Genomic DNA, 18,472 nt, shown 5'->3' with positions numbered 1-18,472 from the left:
AATAAAAAAATCTTTAATTGAGAATTAAGGGCAAGAAAATGATATCTTTCATTAAGAATGAGATTGGGAGTGGGGGGGGGGGGGGGGGGGGGGGGAGGGGAAAGAGCGTGATTTATGGTCACCCAGCATGGTACACCTTGGAATTCTGTGCTGGATGTTGCGTAGGAGCACCCAATTATCTTTCACAGCAATTATTCGCCACAGAACTAAGCTATTAGGTTTTCTCAATCTTTAAAATTTAAGCTCTAAATGTCACTCAAAACTGGCATATAAACCAGATGCTTAAGTGGCCATGTGCTTTACTGAAAAATAAAGCACCTACATATAACTTAACTAATTTCCTTTTCAATAAAGCTCTCAGCTACATATATCTATGCATCAAGAGTGAGAGTGTCCTCGGGATGCCCCAAAATGCTTTATATTCAATGGATTAGTTTATGAAGTGCAGTCACTGTGGTTAGTTGGACAGCCAATTTAACTACAGCACGGTGCCACAAACAGCAAATGAATGAATGACCAGAGAATCTGTTTTTGCTGGTGTTGGTTGAGGAAGGAATGTTGATCAGGACACTGGGAGAACTCTTTGTTCTTCAAAAATAGTACCGTGGGATATTTTATATCATCTGAGCTGTCAGACGGGGCCTCAGATTAATGTCTCACCTGAAAGACTGCACTTGTGACAGTGCAGCACTATCTCAACACTGCAAATGACGTGTCAGCTTAGATTGCGTGTAGTGGGGCTTGAACCCACAACCATCTGACTCAGAGGCGAGAGCACTACCAACTGAGCCTTTCTGACATTGTACCACTGAAAATGTTATTCTGGTACCCAACATATTGTCCATTCAAACATTAACTTTTTAACAATAATGTTTTACACTACTTTATTTACTCTTTCCATTCAAAGTTTTCATGACATTTCTAATTGCTTGCAATGGGAATTTACAATTTTTTGGCTGTTTAGGGTGAGGAAAGATTCGTATGATTTTATCTTCTATGTCACAGTGCCACCAAATGGCCAAATATAATACTGCTGTAGTGTTTAGGTTTATTTTGGAGAGTCCCGTACAGGGAAATGACTAAGACTGGATCGATAGATAACTAAATAAATAAAAGGAGATACTGAATCACTTAAAAATAATAAAAGGTAACTGAAAAGGCAACTTAGATAAGAAACAAAAGATGATAAGGTAGGTACTAAAAGCATTAAGCGAGAGATTACAATAAATGTTTTCCATCCAAAGGGTTATTTGAAGTATGAAATGCATTGCCATATATGGCTAGTGAAGCAATACAATTACATTTAAAAGGAATTAGGCTGACACCTCATTGCAGTGTTGAGGGAATGCTGCATTGTCACAGGTGTTGGTTTTCAGGTGATATATTAAATGAGATTAGAATAGATATTTCAATATGAAGCTAGAAAATGCATGATGGGCCAAAAGGGCTGAAATATCTGAGTTTTGATAACTTTATACTTTTATATTAAATGACATTTCTACATCATTCGTGTTCAAGATAGTAATTTATCATTTTAAGGTTTGGAGCTAGGAAGAGGTTTTCTTAGAATATTGACTATGTTATCCATCTCGAGAAATAATTGCAGTTTCTACAAGCAGGATTATAAACAAATGTAGTACATGTCAAAGTACCATTGCCATTCATTTAACTATAGCCAAAACACCAGATGATGAAACTGTACTAATTTGACAATTAGGTAATTTATAAACTGCAAGTTGAAAATCCAGATCCTGTAGATCTTCGCTACCACCACAATGCATCAAGGTAAACTAACCACCTCAATAGTGTCTTCATTCTTTGAATGAGACATTCTGCACATTGCAGAATACACCACCTCGATAGTGTCTTCTTCATTCCTTGAATGAGACATTCTGCACATTGCAAGAGTCTGTCCCTAGTCCTCCTGGATCTGGGAAATCATGTGAGTGACTTGAAGAAAGTGATGTCAAAGTTATCAACAAGTGGACCTTGTATAAAAGTGGTTAGCATAACTGAGCTACAGTGTTTGGCTGGATAATAATACATCCTAATTCTGAAAAGAAAACCTTTTACAGAGCCTTGGGAGCTGGACGGGAGGGCGTATGGTGTGTGGAGAATGCTTCATTTGCAAAGAATGAGGTAGGCAGGTAGGTAGATACATCCTTCTTTAATTTGCATCCTCCGCATACTGCAGAAGCATTCTAAATAACAAACTTTTAGGAAGAGGAGGCCTCTGCCATAGGGTTTCAGTACCGACTGAGAGGACAGACCCCAGGAAGCTGTTAAATTCAGTGAGTAATGTTTTGCAAATGTGAGGAGATTTTTCCATGCTAAACCTACACAGGATTAAGAGATGCCCAGGACAAGGCCACACAACACACTGAATGGGCCTTCTCTTGTCCTCTAGGTTCATTATCTGCTATGCTGTAACAGTGGAGAATATATTGCTTCATCCATGTACCTACACATTGTTTGCTTAATATCTTATCCATGGTTGTCGATCCATAAGAAATAACTGGAACGATCTGTATGTTTGAAGTACATCTGTAAAGCCATATAAGTGTCCAGTAAATGGAGTTGGTGGTGCAACCTTAACTTGTGAAGTGAAGGGTAAAATGAAGATTTAATAATCTCCTGACCTAAATGGAATTGGGAGACTATTTAGAGAAGGAAATTAGGATAAAATTTCAGAATCACCCCACTAGGAGAACATGGTTGATCTATAATGAGGTCTTGCAACTTAATGATCCTGTGTGTTCAAATGAATGCTCTGACAAGACAGCTCTTGAAGAAAGGAACTTTACATCTCAAACTCTTAGGTTCAAACAGGGCATTCAATGATTTTTATAACATCTTACTGTGGAACCAAAAGGAGGTCAAAGTGAATGTAATCTCCAGGTAGCTTTGATGAAATGTATGACACTGAGTGAGCTCATAACAATGCTGAGGTCCACGAAAGGCTGAAATAGCAGCAACATGAACTCAAAAAGAACTGAGTTTTAACTGAAAATCAATCAGCTATTGCAAGTAACAGAACACAGAATTAAGATCACATGACATAGGTTTAACACAGCTTGATGCACCAAAGGACAAATGTCTCCACTTATTATAAGACATTAATAGAGAGCAAGATTGAAAGTTTAATTTAATAGTAATGTACATTGTGGAACTTCAAATATTAAAAACTACAATAAGTGTAGATAAATCTGACTAATCCAGAAGTAAAACTCAATTGTAAAGAGTAATTACACCTTCCAAAGTAAATCCAACTTTTTTTGAAATAAGAGATATTAATTAGTACTCCTGAAATATAAATATTGGAATCATGCACCTTTAAATATGTGAGGAGAGAAGATTTCAAAGTATTGCCTTTTAGTGTCCTCCCTCCGTTAATTTGAGACAAATGGATACTGGGGCTTTATATATTCATGAACCGATCATAGAACATTCTCCCCTGTCCTGAACAATAGCTGGCTCATCTGTTAAAAAATCCTTTCACCAGAGTAAATCTGACAAAACACTAAAATGTTCCTGGAACTAGCGAGTTAAAGAGTCAAAATGGTGATGTACCACAAGTTCTTTGACTACTCTACTGAAATGTAGATTTGCTTCAAATATTTAAAAAGCATACATTACAAATTTGCAGAATATCAGGAGGAAAAATTCATCATAAACAAACAGACCTACCACATTCAACAATGCTTCTGAAGCGTAGGTCACATACAGGGCCAATTCCATGTGCCATGAATACCAGATGATTAGCCGGTGGCAGCTCACCTAGGTTAAGAAAAAGAAATTGCTGAACAAAATATAAATGCTTAGCAAAATATAAATGCGAGTGTTTATTTTATGAGAAGCAATCTCTAATGTATTATTCACTGTTATTCCCCCTTGTCCAAGAGTGAAGCCACAGGACAATGTAATTGCTACAACAACTTAGAACAAACTATGGAAAAAAACAAAGACTCGCATTTAAATTGCACTTGTCATGTTCTTGAGAAATATCTCAAATCGCTTCATATAAAATGTATCACTCAAACGCAGTGATGGTTATGTAGCCACTTTGTATATACCAAGATTCCACAAAGTTGTTCTTTAACATGCCTGGAATCTTTGGGTGATTAAACAGTCAATTTTTGGAGAATCAGCAACAACTGCAGGAAATGATGGCGATAGGGTAGGTCATTACTTTATGTATTTAGTATTAAAAAAACACTGACTTATAGTATGGGGAAATGGTAATTTACTTTAAAATGTAACAGATACTTGCTGAGCTTTTCTTTGGCATTGAAGAGCCACTTGACAAAGCTGAGCTTTATTTGGTCATACCAATTTGTTGTTATCTGAGGCTATTCATTCATATAGAGTTGTGATCAGACTCATACCTTCAGGAATCTCATCATGGTCATCATCAATCCCACGCTTGACCACTCTGGGTCTAGTCTGTCCATCCTGTGTGGTTCCCCATTCATCTGGTAGTGAGGAAGCCTGGAACTGAACTATGACCTGGAAGCAATCATGATAGCTTGATTTATACCCTTCTTAAAAATTATTACTGTGAAGACTGGAAGTCATAAAAATGGGGTTTAAAAATACATTAATATGAACAGAATCAATATAAAGTAAGGCAAGTTAAAAGAATTAGGAAAAGCCTCCCACCTTTCATAACTGCACAGCTAATTTTTCTTCTCTCCTGAAAATAGTGACTTATGCTGTAGAGGGTAGCGGTTAGGATCTTGCACAAGCTCAAGTCCCATCATGACAAGTTGTGAAATTGAACTCATTCTTTATCAATTTAATATATTAAAAATCTTGCATCTGCATGCACTTCCTGTCAACCTTTCCATTATAAATTCCTATGTTCACATATGTAATGAAAACTGCCTATGTAAATTTGTAACTACAATGTAACAAGTTTACATAGTTTTCATTATAACTGTAGACATAGGAACGTATTAGGAACGTATAATGGAAATATATAAAAATAAGAACTGAATGCATAACTTTAAAATAGGGATTGAATTACATCTGCACACCCTGGTCCAATTATCCCACCCTCTAACTCTGCTTTTTCTGAAGACTGCACTTGGGGTTGCATCTCTATCTGCAACAGAAGAGGTGATCAACTAGTAAATCTGGTAATTTGAGGGCTACCACCAGAAAAAAAAAGCATGAAAAATACTGTACTGTCGCAAAAAACCCAAACGGTTCACTGATGCCCTTCAAGGAAGGGACCTTTCACCCCTACCCAGTCAGGTCTTTTTAAAAAGTTTTTTTATTCGTTCATGGGATGTGGACGTCGCTGGCAAGGCTGGCATTTGTTGCCCATCCCTAATTGCCCTTGAGAAGGTGGTAGTGAGCCGCCACCTTGAACTGCTGCAGTCCTTGTGGTGAAGGTTCTCCCACAGTGCTATTAGGTAGGGAGTTCCAGGATTTTGACCCAGCGACGATGAAGGAACGACAATATATTTCCAAGTCAGGATCGTGTGTGACTTGGAGGGGAACGTGCAGGTGGTGTTGTTCCCATGTGCTTGCTGCCCTTGTCCTTGTCCTTCTAGGTGGTAGAGGTCGCGGATTTGGGAGGTGCTGTCGAAGAAGCCTTGGCGAGTTGCTGCACTGCATCCCACGGATAGTACACACTGCAGCCACAGTGCACCAGTGGTGAAGGGAGTGAATGTTTAGGGTGGTGGATAGGGTGCCAATCAAGCGGGCTGCTTTGTCCTGGATGGTATCAAGCTTCTTGAGTGTTGTTGGAGCTATACTCATCCAGGCAAGTGGAGAGTATTCCATCACACTCCTGACTTGTGCCTTGTAGATGGTGGAAAGGCTTTGGGGAGTCAGGAGGTGCGTCACTCGCCGCAGAATACCCAGCCACCAAACTGCTCTTGTAGCCACAGTATTTAAGGGGCTGCTCCAGTTAAGTTTCTGGTCAATGGTGGCCCCGAGGATGTTGATAGTGGGGGATTCGGCGATGGTAATGCCGTTGAATGTCATTGGGAGGTGTTTAGACTCTCTCTTGTTGGAGACACTTGACTCCAGTCCCATACAACCTAAATGGCTCTTATTGCCCTCTTAAATGGCCAAACAAGCCACCCAGTTGTAAAAATAATCATTAGAGAAGGTCCACCACCTTCTCAGGGCAACTGGGAATGGGCAATTAATGCAGCCGTGGTAGCACCACCCACATCCCAAGAATAAAAAAAAAGTTTCCCCAGGCACTGGCACCCCACCCAGAGAGACCAGTTTTCATTTCTGAGCCTTGACTGTCGGTATGGGAAAACTGTGCTACAGCAAAAAGGGTGATGTCCACAAATGCACACTTTTCAACAGGGAATGCTGGACCAAAAGTGGGAGCTTGATTCATTTTCCCCCACTCCCTCCCTTGCTCACACAGAAGGCTACTGCACCCTCAGCATTATCCCAGCGGAGATTGGGCAATTCAGCGCATACTAGGAATTGAAACTTGGACCTCAACTGACTCAATATGGATCACGTAGTGCCGTTAGGGAAGCCTCTCAACCAATATAGGCACTTTCACAGTTACAAGAGGTTTCCCTCCATCGTTTGCGTGCACCATAGCATAAGCAACCCTTGCTTCCTTATCCCGTCAGCATTGCGGACCAAATATGGGTCTACGATTCTGCCTTTGTGATAGCTGTGCCAGTTGCAAAAAATGTGTAAACATGGAAGCTGGTGCATGGACATTACTCTCCTGAACTAAAGCAGCATCAAATATAAAAGTGCTTTTTTCATTTTGGGAACTGAATTCAGTTATTTTCTGTGACTGAACAGATGCAAACTAACATTTTTCAAAAGCATGTCTTTTTATCAATGGTATTGCTTTCAAGACCATGAGTCCCTGTTTTTGTGCAGACTGTACCTTTGGATTATGCATAACAATGGTTTCCCCACTAGAGAACTCGAGTCTTCTATGCCATTGGTTGGTAGTTACAGCCTTTTTATATTCTCCCTGCAAAACAGAGATAAATTAGGAGAAGCCTCCAACATTTTCAAATTTGCTTTCTCCAACATTTCAAAATTATTTTAAGTGTAAACTGAACATTTCTAATCCACTTTAGGCTTTTTATACCAATATTTACCAAAGTGCAAATATTCTAATGGCTTAAAGTTCCAATACAATGACTATAAAATAACAAAGGAAACTTCACAAATTATTTTCAAATGCCACATTATGGTAGAATTGTACTCAAGTGTCATTTATGTTATTTACAGAGGCCCTTTGAAGATTGATACCTACCAATAAATAAAATAAAATGATAGAAAGGAAAATATCAAATCACTGAATTCAAAATTGTGAGCAGTTGACTTTTGCTTAAAAGTGCCTCAAATAGCAAAATTCGTATCACCCTCGAGCTGAAATAGCCTTCCACAAAACAAAAATAATCTAGAACACAATAACTTAGTATGGCAGCACAAGATTATTGCAGATACAGAAAGGGATTTTTAAAAATTCTTTGCGACAATATAAACTGAACTCAAATCATCCGAGGATCGTGCATCACTTGTGCAAAATCCCAGTGTTGTAGCAAACCTTTTGACTGCCCCAGTCAGGGCAATGGATAGTACAAAATTTTGCAGGGCCATGGGGAAAGGGACTAATTGGATAGCTCTTTCAAAGAGCCAGCATAGGTACAATGTTCTGAATGGCCTCCTTCTGTGCTGTTTCATTCAATGATTCTATGTGTGCAAATTCAGCAGTTTGGAGTCGGCACAAGGATCCGAGATCTTTGCCGAAAGACTGCGAGATCCTTCCAGATAGATGGCAAGACTTGTTAAGTACAACGCAATGCAAGAAATGGATGTTTCTCTGTAACACTGGGAGTCAGGAGTGGCCACAGGTGATCTGGGATCCTCCCAGCTGGACGAGGAGATTTTTAATCAATAGCACAGGCCGTACGATTTTCAGGTTTTTCTCCCCTTAAATCAGATCAAAAACAAAAAAAGAAATATCTGGTGAAATCAGCTGGCAGCAAATACATGTTTTTTCAGGTTTTAAAAAAATGTGATCAAAATACTGTTTACCCTACAGAGCAATGTTGGAAGGAAAAACAATACTCCATGTAAAAATAAACAAGACTGTCTTCATAAAAGTATAATGGTAAAAGTAATGCATCTTTAGCAGTGCCTCCCCATCTGTACATAAGGCAACTGAAAGTGCTCTGTGTGTGGATACTGTCCATACTTCCTCAATTAAATAAGGAAAATGCATCACACCACAATTGCAATGTGCAGACACTGGTGTTTCCAGATTCTGCAGGCTTTAGCCCCAGTTTTGGGATATAGCTTGCAGGAGGTAGTTATTGAGACTAATTATAAAATCAGAAGGCTTAACAGGCGAGGGGCTAAATGAAAGACCTTATAAGTAAATGGGAATATAGGTAAAATTAAGTTATTGTATCATGAATTCAAAGCATCATTAACTTGACTTTTATCTACTTGCTACAGTTATCAATAGCTTATTTAGTTGCTACATTTTGGTACTAATAGTTCAAAACATGATGAGAGATAATTCATACAAACTAAAAAGGGAAATGAATTTTCTGAATAATCAACGTAAAAATAGACTGAACTTAGCATAAATCCTACAGAGGCAAACAGCAATCGAGCTCCAAACTTATGTTGCAGCAGACTCTGAGCATTCATTAACATTTGAGGGAGTTCACCTCAAGATGTCCCAAAGTGCTTTACAACCATTGAAGTACTTTTGAAGTGTAGTCGCTGTTGTAATGTAGGAAACACAGCAGCCAATTTGTGCTCAGCAAGTTCTCCCAGGTGTCCTGACCAATATTTATCCCTCAACCAACATCACTAAAAAAACAGATTATCTGGTCATTATCACATTGCCACAAACAGCAGTGTGATAATGACCAGATAATCTGGTCAGGACATCAGGGAGAACTCCCCTGCTGTTCTTCGAATAGTGCCACGGGACCTTTTACGTCCACCTGAGGGGGCAGACTTGGCCTCGGTTTAACGTCTCATCTGAAAGACATATATTTCCTTTCAAGCTTGATCACACTTATATAAAAAAGTAACTTGGCAAGGCAAATGTTTGATTTTTCAAAATCAACTGCCACGTTTCTCATGACAATAGGCATGTTGAGAAGGGAAGTGGCAATGTCCATATGTCTGACTACTCTACAACCCCTCTGAAACACTGCTGCTTCTCTTCTCTACTGCAGGATTACCATGCACAAATCCACATCATATTTGCCAAAGCTATTTTGGTTACTTCACAGAAGGACCAGCCTTTAGCGGTGGGAGCAAGCCACCTAAAGTTTCTTAATACTCCTGTATAAATCAGTGTTACAATCACTGCTCCAGTTGAAAATGGTACAATTCTTCCAGATGATTGCAGCTGCCCTAGGATTCACACCTATAATCACTGGGAAAGTACAACTGCATCATTTGGATACCAGAGATCGAGTGATCTACATTTTATTTCACTCGGGCACTTAATTTTTAATAAGTCATAATATCAACGGCAGATGGCCCTATAGTTAAGTCCTAGGGTAAAGATAAGTTGTAGCTTAAAACATGAATGTTACATCCTATGTCTACATAACCAATGTAAATACAAAGCCGTGCTGATTTTCTTCATTTTACACTTTCATCCAAGTTGCTTGCAGTGCTATGTGTAGCACTGGCTCATAGAAAAGTTAGCAGGCATTACAATTTTTCAATTAATTTTAAACTGCAGCTGAGTACAGCTCTACAGAATACAGTACCTCCAATTTCTCGCTAAATTCCTCAGAGTAAGGAATAAACCGGCTGTCCAAGTCCCCCTTGTAAAACCACGTGCATCGCCTCACTTCAGATGGCTCCTCTTCCCAGTACACAGCATGTCGCATGCGGTCATACAGGCAAATGTCATAGCGACCTCCATCCGTAGACACTATCACATTTTCAGGGTCGGGTTGTACTGGAAATTTTAAATCAAAATTGGTTGCTTTAGATTGTGTACTCAAAATTGACAACAGCTAAAAGTGCAAAAAATTTACTATTAACAGCAGTCATACATTAGCAACAGTTATACAATTGGGAAAAGGAATCCGTTATACAACGGATGTTGCATATGAACAGGCTGTTTGACAAAGCAGGTTAATTTTTTTTTCATTCCTGAGATGTGGGCGTCGCTGGCGAGGCCAGCATTTATTGCCCATCCCTAATTGCCCTTCAGAAGGTGGTGGTGAGCCGCCGCCTTGAACCGTTGCAGTCCGTGTGGTGAAGGTTCTCCCACAGTGCTGTTAGGAAGGGAGTTCCAGGATTTTGACCCAGCGACAATGAAGGAACGGTGATATATTTCCAAGTCAGGATGGTGTGTGACTTGGAGGGGAACGTACAGGTGGTGCTGCTCCCATGTGCCTGCTGCCCTTGTCCTTCCAGGTGGTAGAGGTCACGGGTTTGTGAGGTGCTGTCAAAGAAGCCTGGGCGAGTTGCTGCAGTGCATCCTGTGGATGGTACACACTGCAGCCACAGTGCGCCGGTGGTGAAGGGAGTGAATGTTTAGGGTGGTGGATGGGGTGCCAATCAAGCGGGCTGCTTTGTCCTGGATGGTGTTGAGCTTCTTGAGTGTTGTTGGAGCTGCACTCATCCAGGCAAGTGGAGAGTATTCCATCACACTCCTGACTTGTGCCTTGTAGATGGTGGAAAGGCTTTGGGGAGTCAGGAGGTGAGTCACTCGTCACAGAATACCCAGCCTCTGACCTGCTCTTGTAGCCACAGTATTTATATGGCTGGTCCAGTTAAGTTTCTGGTCAATGGTGACCCCCAGGATGTTGATGGTGGGGGATTCGGCGATGGTAATGCCATTGAATGTCATGGGGAGCTGGTTAGACTCTCTCTCGTTGGAGATGGTCATTGCCTGGCACGAATGTTACTTGCCACATATCAGCCCAAGCCTGGATGTTGTCCAGGTTGTGCTGCATGCGGGCTCGGACTGCTTCATTATCTGAGGGGTTGCGAATGGAACTGAACACTGCAATCATCAGCGAACATCCCTAGTTCTGACCTTATGATGGAGCGAAGGTCATCGATGAAGCAGCTGAAGATGCTTGGGCCTAGGACACTGCCCTGAGGAACTCCTGCAGCAATGTCCTGGGGCTGAGATGATTGGCCTCCAACAACCACTACCATCTTCCTTTGTGCCAGGTATGACTCCAGCCACTGGAGAGTTTTCCCCCTGATTCCCATTGACTTCAATTTTACTAGGGCTCCTTGGTGCCATATTCGGTCAAATGCTGCTTTGATGTCAAGGGCAGTCACTCTCACCTCTGGAAGTCAGCTCTTTTGTCCATGTTTGGACCAGAGCTGTAATGAGGTCTGGAGCCGAGCGGTCCTGGTGGAACCCAAACTGAGCATCGGTGAGCAGGTTATTGGTGAGTAAGTGCCACTTGATAACACTGTCGATAACACCTTCCATCACTTTGCTGATGATTGAGAGTAGGCTGATGGGGCGGTAATTGGTCGGATTGGATTTGTCCTGCTTTTTGTGGACAGGACATATCTGGGCAATTTTCCACATTGTCGGGTAGGTGCCATTGTTGTAGCTGTACTGGAACAGTTTGGCCAGAGGCGCGGCTAGTTCTGGAGCGCAAGACTTCAGCACTACAGCCGGGATGTTGTCGGGGCCCATAGCCTTTGCTGTATCCAGTGCAATCAGCCGTTTCTTGATATCACGTGGAGTGAATCGAATTGGCTGAAAACTGGCTTCTGTGATGGTGGGGATATCAGGAGGAGGCAGAGATGGATCATCCACTCGGCACTTCTGGCTGAAGATGGTTGCAAACGCTTCAGCCTTGTCTTTTACACTCACGTGCTGGGCTCTGCCATCATTGAGGATGGGGATGTTTACAGAGCTTCCTCCTCCCGTTAGTTGTTTAATTCTCCACCACCATTCACGACTGGATGTAGCAGGACTGCAGAGCTTTGATCTGATCTGTTGGTTGTGGAATCGCTTAGCTCTGTCTACAGCATGTTGCTTCCGCTGTTTAGCATGCATGTCGTCCTGTTTTGTAGCTTCACCAGGTTGGCACCTAATTTTTAGGTACGCCTGGTGCTGCTCCTGGCATGCTCTTCTGCACTCCTCATTGAACCAGGGTTGATACCCTGGCTTGTTGGTAATGGTAGAGTGAGGAATATGCCGGGCCATGAGGTTACAGATTGTGCTGGAATACAATTCTGCTGCTGCTAATGGCCCACAGCACCTCATGGATGCTCAGTTTTGAGCTGCTAGATGTGTTCTGAATCTATCCCATTTAGCACGGTGGTAGTGCCACACAACACGTTGGATGGTGTCCTCAGTGCGAAGACGGGACTTCGTCTCCACGAGGACTGTGAGGTGGTCACTCCTACCAATACTGTCATGGACAGATGCATTTGCGACAGGTAGATTGGTGAGGACGAGGTCAAGTAAGTTTTTCCCTCGTGTTGGTTCGCTCACCACCTGCCGCAGGCCCAGTCTGGCAGCTGTGTCCTTCAGCACTCGGCCAGCTTGGTTAGTAGTGGTGCTACCGAGCCACTCTTGGTGATGGACGTTGAAGTCTCCCACCCGGAGTACATTCTGTGTCCTTGCTACCCTCAGTGCTTCCTCCAAGTGGTGTTCAACATGGAGGAGGACTGATTCATCAGCCGAGGGAGGGCGGTAGGTGGTAATCAGCAGGAGGTTTCCTTGCCCATGTTTGACCTGATGCCATGAGATTTCATGGGGTCCAGAGTCAATTTTGAGGACTCCCAGGGCCACTCCCTCCTGACTGTATATCACTGTACCGCCACCTCTAGTGGGTCTGTCCTGCCAGTGGGACAGGACCTACCTAGGGATGGTGATGGAAGAGCCTGGGACGTTGGCTGAAAGGTATGATTCTGTGAGTATGGCTATGTCAGGCAGTTGCTTGACTAGTCTGTGGGACAGCTCTCCCAATTTTGGCACAAGTCCCCAGATGTTAGTGAGGAGGACTTTGCAGGGTCGACTGGGCTTGGTTTGCCTTTGTTGTGTCCGGTGCCTAGTGGTCCGATGCCGGGTGGTCCGTCCGGTTTTATTCTTATTGTGACTTTTTTTAAGCAAGATTTTACAACTGAGTGGCTTGCTAGGCCATTTCAGAGGGCAATTAAGAATCAACCACATTACTGTGGGTCTGGGGTCACATATAGGCCAGACCGGGTAAGGACGGCAGGTTTCCTTCCCTAAAGGACATTAGTGAACCAAATGGGTTTTTACGACAATCCGGTAGTTTCATGGCCACCATTACTGATACTAGTATTTTAATTCCAGATTTTATTTAATTAATTGAATTTAAAATCCCCAGCTGCCGTGGCGGGATTTGAACTCATGACTCTGGATTATTAGTCCAGGCCTCTGGATTACTAGTCCAGTAACATAACCACTATGCTACTGTACCCCTTATGTGTCTGTCATCGAGATCGTGACCATTCAGCGTGTCAATTTTCTTTCTCCCTCGTTGGTTGAACATTTTTTCTTTTTCCTTCTCATTGGTTAGGTCTCAGTTTTTTTTCCCTCCCTTCTAACTGATGAATAATAATGAATGATACATATTACACAAAACCTTTGTGAGGGAAGACCTCCTAATAAACGTAGGATTTTCAACCTTAAAAGGAAGCAACTGAGAGATGCTTAAAGATAGTAAACAGTATGGAAAAGGTAAATCCAGAAAGTTACTTCAAACTAAATTGCAAGAGTGGGGCAAGGGGACACTGGTTCAAATGAGTAAAACTGAAATTTAGGACCAGTATCAGGAAGTTCTTATTCACAGAGAGTAATAGATAAATGGAATGGACATCTGGATAGAGTTGTAGAAGCAAACACCCTGGATTGAGAACCAACTAGATGCTGCAATCGGACACTTTCCTGGGTGGATAAACTAAAATGGGTCGAAGGGCCTTCCTTATCCATAATTATCTTGTAATAATAAGCTGAACAGAGAAAAAGGCAAGTACCTCCTTCACTCTTCCAGCAGGGGCATGTGGATATGGGACACAGTTAACACTGTGCCTTGGTTGATAGAACACATAGGTGCACAAAGGGTTCCCTCACCAGTTTATTTTTCCTTCTTCCAAACAAAGACAAGCTAACCCAACATTTCAAAACCCAGGACAGCTCAATAATAAACAGTTGAGATTGGGATTCAAAATTTGGATGTCCCATTTGGAAGTTCAGCACTCCAGCATAGTAGCTATTTTTTGTTTCCTTCCCTATGTATTTTATTCCATTTATTAGTCGTCCATCTTTTGTCTCCTATATCGTGGAAACTAGTCACATCCCTCCGACTCACCCCATTGTTAAGTATAAACAAACAATTGTAATGAATACAATAAAAATGGAATTACAAAGACAACATGCTGTGACAGCAGTCAACACGGACTGTGGCAAGAGACTAATCTGCAAGGTTGTGCTGACTGCCATTGTTAACCAGCAGCAAAACATGACTTTGTTCCAGTCCGCAGGGGTCACAAAATTCAATGGCGTTATGCGTATATTTAGCAGTATACAAACATTGGTTCTGCTACTCAAAATAAGCATTTTTGTACAAAATTAGGGATTTAATGCTGCAGCTTTAGGGGAATAAAACTGGACTCCATTTTCCAAATTCTTTAGCAACTACTATCATTCAAACTCAAACCTATATATTATGTTTCAAAATTGCTTACAGTTTGATCCTTTCTAAAGCTGGACGTGTCCAAAAACATTGCTTTGCCAAGTCAGACGTTTAGCTAGTTCAATGCCAATCCTTTCTCTTCACTCGATGTTTTAAATAATATCATATAAATTGGACTAACATAATAGTCAAAGGTTCATTGAAAAAGAATACCAGAGGTTTAAAAAGTTGTTTTATAATAATAGATTGGTTCACATCATAAATACAACTGCATTTTACATTTTCCAGTTTTAAAACTGCATTTATTTTCCTCAGCAATTAATAATCCTAGAGAATTATTTTTACATATGGTATAAAACCATGATAGCTCAGTGGAACAATATGTGTGGTGCAGTACTAGACCACAGATCAGGAACATCCCAGGTCTGATATCTGGTCTGTGCTTAATTACCTGTTACCCAATCTTAGCCAGCCCGGCAGTAGGGATGGGGAAGGAAAATGTAGCTTTCCTGCTCCTGATCACTATTCATTGAGCCAACTGCAAAGTGTGCATGAATAGATGTTGGGCAGAATAGAATTAGGCTTCATGGTGATGGCCACCACAGTCAAAATACCCCAACACCCACTATATACAGAATCACACATAAATGGCCAACTGAATGAAATGCCAAGCAACCATGGACCCCAGCGTCATTAGCTGTCTTCCTGAGTACGGAGTAAGGAAAAGTCGGACAGGTCAAAATACTGACAGTTTTGTTTCATCAGTCTAAATCATTTATTACAGTATAGCTGTAAATTACTCATTTGTTGTACATCTGCAGCTGTTTAAGAAAAAAAATACAAAAACAAAAGGATTGTAAAACAATACCAAGTGATTTACTCCAATAGCAGTTCAGGATAAAACTCTCGCTCTGGATAAGGAATGTTAGGACTACTGCTCATCAGACAGTTTATAAAGTCTTAATGCAAATAGGTAATTTTCTGCAGTAAAGAAAACTCAATGTACACATGAGGATAGTAATTCAATAATGCAGTATCTGGTTGAGGCAGCTCAACCTCACTCTGAACAGAGTGCAACTTGGTACAGGGCAGTAATGGAAATGCACTTGAATCACAAAGGACATAAGCTACTGGGCTGCAGAGTCAGCATTTAACTGACAAGTGGACCAGTGGAATATGGATACCCTATCTCAAAATAAATTCACTGCCTAAGTGTTCACAAATACACACTTTAAAAAGAAAGAAAGCCGAGCTGTCTATAGCGGCATACGACCAATACAAACATTCAATGGAGAAATGGGCAAAATGCCACTCGCTGCATGTTATGAAATGGATAGATGCCAGTAAATGCCTATCTGACAACATATTTGTCAACAGAATCTTAAGAGATTTATCTTATTTACAATTAAGTACACATTTTAAATACCAAGGTCTGACATCCAAAATGGATTACAAAGTGGAAATAAAATGACTGCTGTTTATAGAAGACATTTATCCTGAATTACTTTGTCGGAGACTTACCTGGAAGAATTCTAAATAATTGCAGTTGTCTTTAGTCAGAGAACAAACATTGGGGATAAAAAGATTTTAAATCACGTAAATAAATGGTCTCTACTCACTAGAGTTATAAATTTCTTCGAGGTTTGCTGTGTCCAGAAAGCTGAACGGCATCCAGATTGGTTTACCTTCCACCAGCTTGCAGTAGAACCAGTGGGGTCGCACAGGCTCATAGAAGTTATATGGCAAACCCAGTAAAGGCTGGATTGCTGTGGATATAGGTTTACAAGCCGGAGGTGGTGACATAGCTTGCCCTACAGGTGCCTGGTAAAAGAAGTACATCAATCAGCATTTTTGAAAGAACTCTGCACAGGCATAATCATAATGTTCTCGGCAAAAAGTAACAATCAGAGTTAACTCAGGCAAAATTAATGACGCAGAATCAAGACCGAAACAGGCGAACAGGCCTCAAAAGCAATAAATCCCATGGGATAGATAATATTTAACCCTGGGTGCTTAAGGAGACCAGGGAGATTTGTGAGGCCTTGGCAATCATTATGAGGGAATCAGTGGACACTGGGGTGGCACCAGTAGAATGGAATCGGGCAAATGTGGTGGCGATATTCAAAAAGGGCAACAAATCACAGGCAAATACTGACCCACTGGTATTCAATCAGATGTACACTGTACAAGAGTGATTTGGTAAACAGCAGTCAACATGGATTTGGAAAGAGAATATCCTACATAACCAACCTTCCTGACTTTTTTGAGGAAGTGACAACTTGAGTGGATTGTGCAAATGCCTACTACATGGTGTAACCATGCAGGTTCCCTGCAGGCATTTGACAATGTTCTACATGAAAGGTTATTAGTTAACCTAAAAGCTGTGCGAACTTGGATATGGATAAGAAACTGGCTGAGTTGAATGGTTGTTACAGGAGTTACATTGAGGTGGGGGAGGGGGCAATGCTGAGTGGGGTCGCCACAGATCAGTGTTGGCACCACTACGATTTCTAATTTTCATCAATGAGTAGGACTCAGAAATCTAATGTAAGCTGGTCAAAACACAAACAACTGCAAACTAGGTGTGGGGGGGGGGGGGGGGGGAGAGGGAGGGGGGAAAAGAGTGGAATCTGGGAATCTGATGAGACAACTCAGAAATGACAGAACAAAATCGAAAAAAATGTGAGGTCAGAACAATAGCAGATGAAATTTAATACAGACAAATGCAAAATACTGCACATTGACAGGAAACGTGACCAACGTGTACTCAATGAATGGTGTTGAAATTGCCAAGGATGAAGCTCTTTGGCCACAAAAGGAGGTATCTGAGAAGTGATCTTATCGGAGGTACACAAGACTGTAAACTCTCTCATACTGGAAAGTTACTTCTAATAAATTGTGAGAGTAGGACAAGGGAGCCACATACTCAAACTAGTTGATGGTAAATTAAGGACCGTTATTAGGAAGTTCTTCACAGAGCGTGTTCAGCACATGGAATGGACTCCCAGATAACAGTACTAGAGATGAAAATCTTAAAATCATTTAAGGAATTAGATACTGCAATGGGAGAATGTTAGGCTCACTTTGGATGGATGAACTAAAATAGGCTTAATGGCCTTCCCCATCCATAATCCTTGTGATCTTGTGCTTTCCTAGAAACTTGAATGTAAAGTATTCCTGCTGACGTCAACCTGATTCACAGTACTCTGCTTAAAACTAATATTCTTCCTCCCTCAAACAGTGTACCAGTTTTGAATGTTTAACGAGCAAGAACATCAAGCTCAGTATCTCCATACAGAAAACATGACTTTTCTATTTCTAGATCTACAACGGCAAGGGGCAGAGGCAATAACAAATGAGAAGCCACACAGATGGGTCTGCCCTAAGATACATAAACGCTTCTCTGAATATCCCATTCTCCAAGCTCTAACATGCTTCAATATTATGCTGCAGGCGCAGGTAGCTGAGGAGTTGGAAGGATTTAGAGGCAGCGTGGCTCCAAACTGGGCAAATTCCTGATGCAGGGAATGAGGGTTAATTTCCCACCAGACGGCAGAAGGATAAAGGGACCGTGTAAATACAAGCCTAACTGGCAAAATTAAAATTAAGGCAGCTAGAGGGAAAACTTCAAACACTCCCCGTTACCCGCCAAAAAAAACATTGTACCCAGTTGCATGTTCAAAACTAAAGATTGGCTATCTAGGCTGATTGATTCTGAAATTCACAAACTAAGTTTAAAGATTCTCCCCTCACCTTATTTTCCTCTTCTGAAAACGGAAACACATGCCAGATTACAGTTTTGCAGGTGCTTCACACGTGGCCACTTTCCATGTGTGAGC

The 18,472-nt window shown here is 41.4% G+C and overlaps 1 protein-coding gene across 2 annotated transcripts in view; it reads right to left on the bottom strand.

Annotated features, from left to right (window-relative positions):
- Positions 1-18,472, bottom strand: part of sec23ip (SEC23 interacting protein) — a 154,642-nt gene that overhangs the window by 124,929 nt on the left and 11,241 nt on the right. For both annotated transcript variants that reach the window (XM_068002250.1, XM_068002249.1), the window contains exons 3-7: positions 16,253-16,454; positions 9,750-9,943; positions 6,881-6,970; positions 4,386-4,506; positions 3,688-3,777 (exon numbers count right to left, since the gene is read on the bottom strand). In XM_068002250.1, the coding sequence (XP_067858351.1) occupies positions 3,688-3,777; positions 4,386-4,506; positions 6,881-6,970; positions 9,750-9,943; positions 16,253-16,454 (697 nt within the window). The remainder of the gene's footprint in view (positions 1-3,687; positions 3,778-4,385; positions 4,507-6,880; positions 6,971-9,749; positions 9,944-16,252; positions 16,455-18,472) is intronic.

Source organism: Heptranchias perlo, chromosome 21 (assembly GCF_035084215.1).
Source record: "Heptranchias perlo isolate sHepPer1 chromosome 21, sHepPer1.hap1, whole genome shotgun sequence".
Lineage (NCBI taxonomy): Eukaryota > Metazoa > Chordata > Chondrichthyes > Hexanchiformes > Hexanchidae > Heptranchias > Heptranchias perlo.
This window is presented reverse-complemented; position numbering and strand designations above follow the sequence as displayed.